Here is an 8,699-nt window from a genome sequence, read left to right on the forward strand (position 1 = left end):
CCTGTATATATATATATATATATATATTAAATTTTTAACTTCTTGAATTTGGTAATTTTAACAAAAATTAACGAGATATCAAATGTTTAATGTTTTCAATCTTTGAAATTCTGAAATAAAACTATAAATTAAAATAAGTAAAAAATTATTATAAAAAATAAAATAAAATAATATTTAAAAAATGGGTTCCTCCAGCGAAGATTTGGAAACATTACAATAAGATGTTGAAAATTTATTAAGTGATGAAGATAAATCTAAAGTCGAATCAATTGACAATGAGTAAGTAAATTACGTATTTAAAGGTTAAAAAATTTCATATGAAAATTATATATTTTTCTTAAATGTAGTTAAAGCAACAAAAATTGTGTATAATTTTATTATTTATTTAGCTAGAATGCATAATGTATTCTTGATTCGTTTTAACTACTTGAATCAATGTGGTTACACGTTCTCATGAGTAATTTTTTTATAATTTTTGACATTACTTTTTTTGCGTTCTTTAACAATTATCGTCTAACATAATTCAATTATTTATCTACGATCATAATATTAAAAATTTGTATATGTCTTTTTATTAAAACTACATACATAAAATTGTAGCATCATCTTATAAGAACTATGTTACAGTACAGTCACAATGTCTTAATTATGGTTCCATTGTGTAAAGTCGACAGATGTTTACTATTTTAGCTGAGACTTTTATCTGTAAAGATTGCAAATAAAAATAAAAGTAAATCTCTCTTTTTCTCTTTTTTTCTTATCGAGAAATTTTGACAATGCACAGCACTGGAGTTTTAAACTGTAAAATATAAATACATGAATATTATTGGTAAATTTTAATATAATAATTGATAAGATAATTTGAAATGAAATAATTAATTAATCTTAAATAATACAAAATATAAATACATAGAAATTAGTAAAATTTGAAATAACTAATAAATTTGAAAAAAAATTTATTATTTTAATTAAGCTTATATAGAAAACAATAAATAAATAAAAAATGATAACAAAATAAATAATAAATAAATTATTTAACACGTTCTTTCAAACGCATAAAAAGAAACGGTAAATTTGCTAGTTTTAAATTACATTTTCTGCGCATGCCGTGGCAAGTCCTTATACCTATATCTTAGTGAAAACAAGCAATAATGCTTTAAAATTTAAGGTTAAATTTTATAATAAAGAACAGAACGTCTACAGTGTGGAAAACGTCTCTCGTGTACATCAAACACACATCTGTGCTCTTCGTAATCGGCAGACGCATTTCTTGTACTGCAAAAAGCAAGGAATTACGCGAATAGTTTATTGCAATCACTTTAATTTACATTCCTTTTTTGTGTTTTGTTTCTCATAATGTCTGATTATAAGATAACGTACTTACCAGACGAGATGATAAGCCACATTCTCGACGATAATGTACTCACTATTGAAGATATCATCAACTTTCGATGCGTGTGCAAGCAATTTCGTTATGCAGCCACATATGACAAGTTCTTGGAAAAAAAGTTATCTCAAAGGTAATTCTTGTGGTTTGTAAATCTTTTTGTTATTTTGTCTCATTAACGCCTGTCGCACAATGTATATCACTTCTGCGAAGCACGTATATTTTAAATATATAATAAATAAAAAATATTAAAAATATTAGGTATGTTGCATTTATGTTGCATAGTAAATTATTCGCTTTCATTTTTTTCTATTGCTCAATAATTTTGGCAAACTCTACCGTTATATATATACATATATAATATACATATACATATATATATATATATATATATATAGTATGTAAACGTTAAATATACTGATAAGAATTCATAAATAATTTTCAACTGTCAAAATTAAAAGACCAAATATTTTTCGACCGATACTTGCCAATTGATGTTTGTCTAATTAATCACACATTGTTTCGACCACGGTATTTCGACCATAATTTTGGTCCATCGCACACTTGACAGTACACTTGAGAACGACAGATATTCTATAAAACGTTGTGTGATTAATTAGATAAATATTAATTGGCCTGTATCAATCGACAAAGATTTAGTCATTAAATATTTTCTTTTAGATTTTCAATTACTAAAAATGTAACGTAAAATTAACTTTGCTTATTTATTTTAATGTGTATTCTTCAATATATTTAATTGTATTTAAAAATAAAGATTATATTTTTGATATATATTCGTCATTAAAACAAACAGGATTGATATTTTTTATCGGTTGTTTTAATAAATAACACTGAAATCATAATAAAATTTTCATAAAAGTAAAAGCATGCCAAGTAACATTTATAAACACAGTCAACATTGAATGTAAATATGTTTTCGGAAAAATTGTTCTAAAAATTATTTAAAAAAATTTTTAAATATACACACACGAACATTAATGTTTATTAATAGCATGTAGAATACACATATAGAATTACGCAATATACATATTAGAGTCAAAATTTGTAAATATAATTTACTACCTTTTATAAATTACTACCTTTACTATATTATTTATCTAAAATAATATTCAAATAATTTTGGTTTAGAATCATAGCACATAAAAATACTTAAAATAGACAGTAAAACGATAAAAATTTTTTAATAAAAATATGAATACATATCTTGTTGTATCCCTTTTATAATTTATATTTTTTGTATAACTGTGTTTACATAAGCAGTATTAAAAATTATTATCTAAAAATTTATTTACATAAATCTTCATATAATTTTATTTTTCATTAGATATACTTTCAAACATACTTAAAACAAAATTATCTTCATCTAATCTAAAACAAATTTACATATTTTTATCTCGTTTTTCTCCCGACTGCTGCCAACCGTAGGTTGGCGAAAAGAGAGGAAGTATGCGTTTCATCGAGCCCGGATCGGTCGTGACCTTAATTCTCGATAACTACTGCATAGTTTTATATCAACTTTGGAACATAAGTTTCTTATTAATCAAGGAAGGTTTAAAGCGTATTATTATCGTTATTTATTCTATTAATAAAAAGTGAAAAATGAGTATTATTTCGTCAATACGGTCTCTCATTGGCTGCTGTGTGAACCTAAGAGGAAAAATGATTCACCAATGAGATTCGTTGTAGTATCCGGATAGGGAATGTTGGTGACATTGGTATATACATCTCGAAGTAATAATGACGGGACTGATAGGATAGGTTAGCTGTCACCTGTTGCGTGTTATTGTCAACAACAATATTAAGTGAAGTGTATTATTATGGATATATCTCAAGACGATATAAATAAAGGAGTAAGTTTCTTCTTTTATATTTATTGTTTTGTTCTTTATTGAGAATATTGTTATTATTATTTATTTATTGTTTCTTTATTTATATGTAGGAAGAAGATACTCGCTTGAAGATATCTGAAGAAGAAAACATTATTAATAATAGAAAACGAGTAAGTCTTGTTATTAATAATTAATAAAAATATATAATATAATTAATAATATAATTAATCTGTTGTAGTCATAACATGGCTATATGAATTTATATTTGTCTGCGTAGCCACTTATTTGCTATTAAATTTGCTACGTAGCCACATTGCTATAAATATCCACATATATAATTGTATAAATGTATATAGTTATTTTTTCTCTTATTTGTATATTATATAATAATTATATAATTAATTAAAAATATGTATACAAATATATTTATAGTTATACAAAGATATTAGCGCACCAATAATTATGGCAATGCAGACAAATATATTAACTTACATAGCCAATTATCTACTACAAAAGATTATTCACATATGTAATAATAATTAAGGCTATACAAATATATAAACTTACTTGTGATTACATAATGTATAAACTTATATAGCCATAAGAAAGTTAATATATTTGTCAAAGCCATAATTATAACTGCGTACAAGTTTATGTATTTGATATAAGATATTGTTGTCATCTGTCTTTGTCATCTGTCTCTCTCTATCTATCAATCTATCTATCTAGCTATTTTTTTTTATTTATCTCTCTATTTATATTATATTATATTAATTTAAAAAATTGTAGCAGAAAAATATTTGGAAAGAATATAGAACATTGCAGTCACATGGTGAGTGTATGTGTGTCTTTATTATTATTATTATTATTATATTATATACATTGTAATATATATATTACATAATAAAAACTTTTACATGTGTAGGATGAAGAAGCAGAGAGACAAAAGAATGAAGAAACAGCATAAGAACAGCAATAAATTAGAAAATAAATAAAAAAAAAAAATAATAAAAAAATTAGAAAATAAAAAATAAAAAATAAAAAACAAAAAAAAAATAAAAAATAAAAAACAATTAGAAAATAAATAATAAAAATAAATTAGAAAAAAAAAAAATTAGAAAATAAAAAATAAATTAGAAAATAAAAAAATTAGAAAATAATAATAAAATTTTTTACAAAAAAAAAACTCCCGACTGCTGCCAACAAAGTTTTAATGTTTAAATTAGAAAATAATGTTTAAATTAGAAAATAAATAAAAAAAAATAATAAAAAAATTAGAAAATAAAAAATAAAAAACAATTAGAAATAAATAAAAAAATAAAAAACAAAACAAAAATTAAAAATAATAAAAAAACAAAAAAATTATAAGTATAAAAAATAAGCTTGTAAAAGTTGGAAATAATCACACATAAATAAAGTCTGTTGTTTATTATATAATTTTTCTTATTTAAATTTATTGTTATCATACATATTTAGCGCTATATAATTTACAAAAATTTCAGATTTTTGAATTCAAAAAATTTTTTTAATTATAATTATTATTATTAATTCTACAATTTACAAGAGCAGTCGGGAGACGCCGCGCTAAATTTGAGACATATACGCACGCGCACGTTTTATGTAATAAATAGACACAAACACAAATATCGATACTCAACGGACGTTACAGTTTTTAGACGCGCGGCGTCTCCCGACTGCTCTTGTAAATTGTAGAATTAATAATAATAATTATAATTAAAAAAATTTTTTGAATTCAAAAATCTGAAATTTTTGTAAATTATATAGCGCTAAATATGTATGATAACAAAAAATTTAAATAAGAAAAATTATATAATAAACAACAGACTTTATTTATGTGTGATTATTTCCAACTTTTACAAGCTTATTTTTTATACTTATAATTTTTTTGTTTTTTTATTATTTTTAATTTTTGTTTTGTTTTTTATTTTTTTATTTATTTCTAATTGTTTTTTATTTTTTATTTTTTATTTTCTAATTTTTTTATTATTTTTTTTTTATTTATTTTCTAATTTATTATCTAGTTTATTTAAAATTAATCTTAACACAACATTGTATCATTATCAAAAATTTATTACAGTATTTTATGGTCGTGTTTTAGATGGCCTATTACAAAGAGAAGATATGAAAATCTAAATACAACAAAGGGTGGAGGAAACAAACTTTGTCACAAAAGGCATAAATTCTGCGATACAATTGCAAAATTATTTGTCTCAAATTCTTTTTTACCATTATTTTTACAATAATAGATCAAACAAAAATTATTTCAATGGCTCAATCAATAATATATTGAAATTCGATAATGTAATAAAATTCTCGGGTAACATCAATGTATATGTAAAGCGTTTGCATAAAAATATACTTTTTCTTGAGCCTACAGATAAGCTTATAGATGAGCTGAAATATATGTTTTATATTGAGGAGATTAAATGCTTGTTTACGCCATTTCTCCAGTAGGATCTTCATATATATTATAATGCTACTATTATTACAAATTAATGTATTTATTCATTAGTTAATAATTCGATATATATAAATTTTTTAGAGGAATTGATCGCAAATCAATCGAAAGATATTGCAATATAGAAATGTCTCACTATGAAAAGCTATCCTCGATAGGAAATGAGTTGGACAGATATAGAGAGAAACCTGAAAAAGAACAGCTTTTGGAAGAAATTTGTACTTTTGTGGCAAAATATATTCAAATTCGAGAAGATGTATGTTACACGAATGTAAGTGCATCATTGGATACAATCGCACAAGAGGTACTGACTTGTCTCAGAGTGAAGCATTCGAACCATTCGATATTCTCCACGTCAGAAGAAACTTTTTCCTATTGGAAAAGCAACAATATCGAAGATAATCATTGGAACGAAACAGAAAGTACGCAGATTATGGATACACTTAAGAAATATATATTTGGTACCATGAACTTTCGACCATGTAGCTACTCACGTAATGTAGACATCAAATGTTTGTGTATAAATTATGTAAGTTATAGATTATAATACATATATAATTATGGGCTATATATATGTATATGTTATATATTGTTCTTAATATACTCTCGCTTAAATTAATTTATTCTGTATTGCACCTGGCACAGATTTTACAAAGTAAACATGGTCAAGCTATCATTATATTTGCAATATTTCATAGCGTGGCTAGAAGACTTGGTCTACGTTGCGATATAATACTTATTTGGCCTCGCTATTGTATATTTTGGAGACCGAAATTGTAAGTATAGATACATTAGATTCGACATTATCATCATTTTTCGGTAATCTTTCTTTTCTTCTTATACGCATACATATATAATTTTTATTATAAATATTTTTATAAGGATTAAAATAATATTTTAACTGTTTACAGCGTCACAAGTAGTTTAAAAAATGCACAATGCTTTCACATAAAAAACGAGAATTTCCCGAATTGTCTTTTTTATCATATATCAGTGTACAGGATGCAAACAAATTGCTTTCGCGACCTCGCAATAACAACTAAAAAGGTTGAAAATTATTTATTTATTATTTATATTAATTTTAAGTTAATAATATACTTGTAAATTTACAAAGAATCAATAAATTACAATAAATATGTATACGATGAAGAGAAATGTACTGTCTCTCATTTTTTTATTTATATAATAAGATCTTTGTTTACATTTAATCTTTGTTCATGTTTAATTTGCTTTTTTAGATGTTGTTGATATTACACGTAAAGGGCAATTCGGTTTATGCACCTTCGGCAGACCATACGCTCTCGGTAAAACCCCGTCCGTGCAGTTCAGGGATTTATATGTTGTTGAAGAAATGTAATTCTTCTGGAGTTCTTTTGTCTAATAATTATCCTCTCAAATTGATATTTCAAACATTACAAGCGCGGTTAAAAAAGTTGTTCTTCCGGTACAATAATAAGTTGCATAACAATAGAACAAATATATGCAATGACAAGATTCCAACGCAGAATAAAGTTTCGTACTTTAATATTCCGTATATCAATAATGTATCAAAGAGAATCGAGGACATTACACGTGATTTGGATGTCATTCCATCCTATACAGCAATTAACAGTCTCCGTAAATTCATCAAAGTACACAAGGATAAGTTACCAAGGGAACTCCATAACAATGTAGTTTATAAGATTGATTGTATGGATTGTGATGCGTCGTATGTAGGGCAGACGGGTAGATTGTTGAGAACTAGGATGAAAGAACATCGCAGCAACATAAAAAGAAACGCGTCACAATTATCAGTCATATCGGAACATAGATTATTGAACCATGAATTTAATTGGGAGGATGTAAAAATCTTGGATGAGGAGCCTTTTTTAGGTAAACGTTTGATATCCGAAATGATCCACATTAAGCGTCAGAAGAATAGTTTAAATTTACATAGCGATACCGACAAATTAAACGAGAATTTTGATCTGTTAATTGAAAAATTTACCAAAATCTAGCTTTGTGATTAGACATAACCGGATTTTTTCGTTAGACCTTTGACATGAGTGCCGATAAGTATTAGTTGTTTTTATTTTTATTTTCATATTCTATTTTTGTGTTTTTCTTTTGCGTATATATGTATCGACTGTGTCGAGGTAGAATACCGCACAGTCGTTAGAGTGATGTGTCACGTGTAACATCGTCTTCTCTCTGTTTTTGCTGTCGGGGTGAGTGTTCTTCCCGGTTTTTAATTTATAATTCTTGGGGATCTTACACGTTTAATTTATACTATGTTGATTAGTGTTGGTAAGGGAGTCACTGCTCTGCTTCCTTCCTGACGATGGTCACCGTTAGGGAGACACTCCGACGACCGGACGGTTCGAATAGGGAGGAGAATGATATTTAATTTATTTGCGGATTGTATGTATACGAGTTTTATAATTTTCTGATTGTACCGATTATCTTTTATTTTTTTGTTTCTTTGTATTTTGCAGCTACTGAAGAAGACCCGAAGTGGGTCGAAACGTTTAGATTCTAATAAATGAGTTTGACTTGAGATCTCATTTTAATTTATTAATTTTGTGCATGTCATCCGCACAGGCTCCGATTGCCGTCGAGATTTTATTTTTATTGTAACACAATAATTTGAGCCGAGATTAACAGTTTTTTTTTTTTTATATTGAATTTACGCTGGCTGGAATAATGCGTCCGTTGAGGAATTTCTTCCAATTTGTTGGACATAGTTTTAATTGGGGCGCGGTCAAACATTTGAAGAATTGGATTAAATTAAACAAGAGCCTGATTAGATTAAACTTGCGAATTAAATTTCTAAAAGATTGTTTAAATCAGGATGTTACACCGTCTCATCTTATATTTCTTTCTCGTTATATTAATAATTTATATCATTATAAGTCAGTATTGAAACACAAATTTATTATAGGACGTACTATTAAAGACATTTTAAGAAATGAAATTTATGATGCTCATAGACAGATGCACAAAG

At 25.8% G+C, this 8,699-nt stretch overlaps 1 protein-coding gene across 6 annotated transcripts; it reads left to right on the plus strand.

Moving 5' to 3' along the window:
• Window positions 1–2,811: 2,811 nt before the first annotated feature.
• On the plus strand, window positions 2,812–6,856 carry LOC114936533 (uncharacterized). Of its 6 annotated transcripts, none has more exons than XM_085485377.1 (7): window positions 2,812–3,258; window positions 3,348–3,407; window positions 4,027–4,069; window positions 5,357–5,708; window positions 5,801–6,245; window positions 6,362–6,492; window positions 6,628–6,856. In XM_085485377.1, the coding sequence occupies exons 1-4, from the start codon at window positions 3,226–3,228 to the stop codon at window positions 5,389–5,391; spliced, it is 171 nt and encodes a 56-aa protein (XP_085341503.1). In that variant the 5' UTR covers window positions 2,812–3,225; the 3' UTR covers window positions 5,392–5,708; window positions 5,801–6,245; window positions 6,362–6,492; window positions 6,628–6,856. The 6 variants fall into 6 exon arrangements, 3 of the variants coding, with proteins under 3 accessions (XP_085341503.1, XP_085341504.1, XP_085341502.1); XM_085485378.1 differs by having other exon boundaries at window positions 4,030–4,069; XM_085485376.1 differs by lacking the exon at window positions 6,628–6,856 and having other exon boundaries at window positions 6,362–6,621.
• The last annotated feature ends 1,843 nt before the right edge of the window (window positions 6,857–8,699 follow it).

The sequence above is a fragment of the Nylanderia fulva genome, unplaced genomic scaffold, assembly GCF_048542155.1.
Source record: "Nylanderia fulva isolate GAGA-0341 unplaced genomic scaffold, ASM4854215v1 Scaffold361, whole genome shotgun sequence".
In the NCBI taxonomy this organism is placed as follows: Eukaryota; Metazoa; Arthropoda; class Insecta; order Hymenoptera; family Formicidae; genus Nylanderia; species Nylanderia fulva.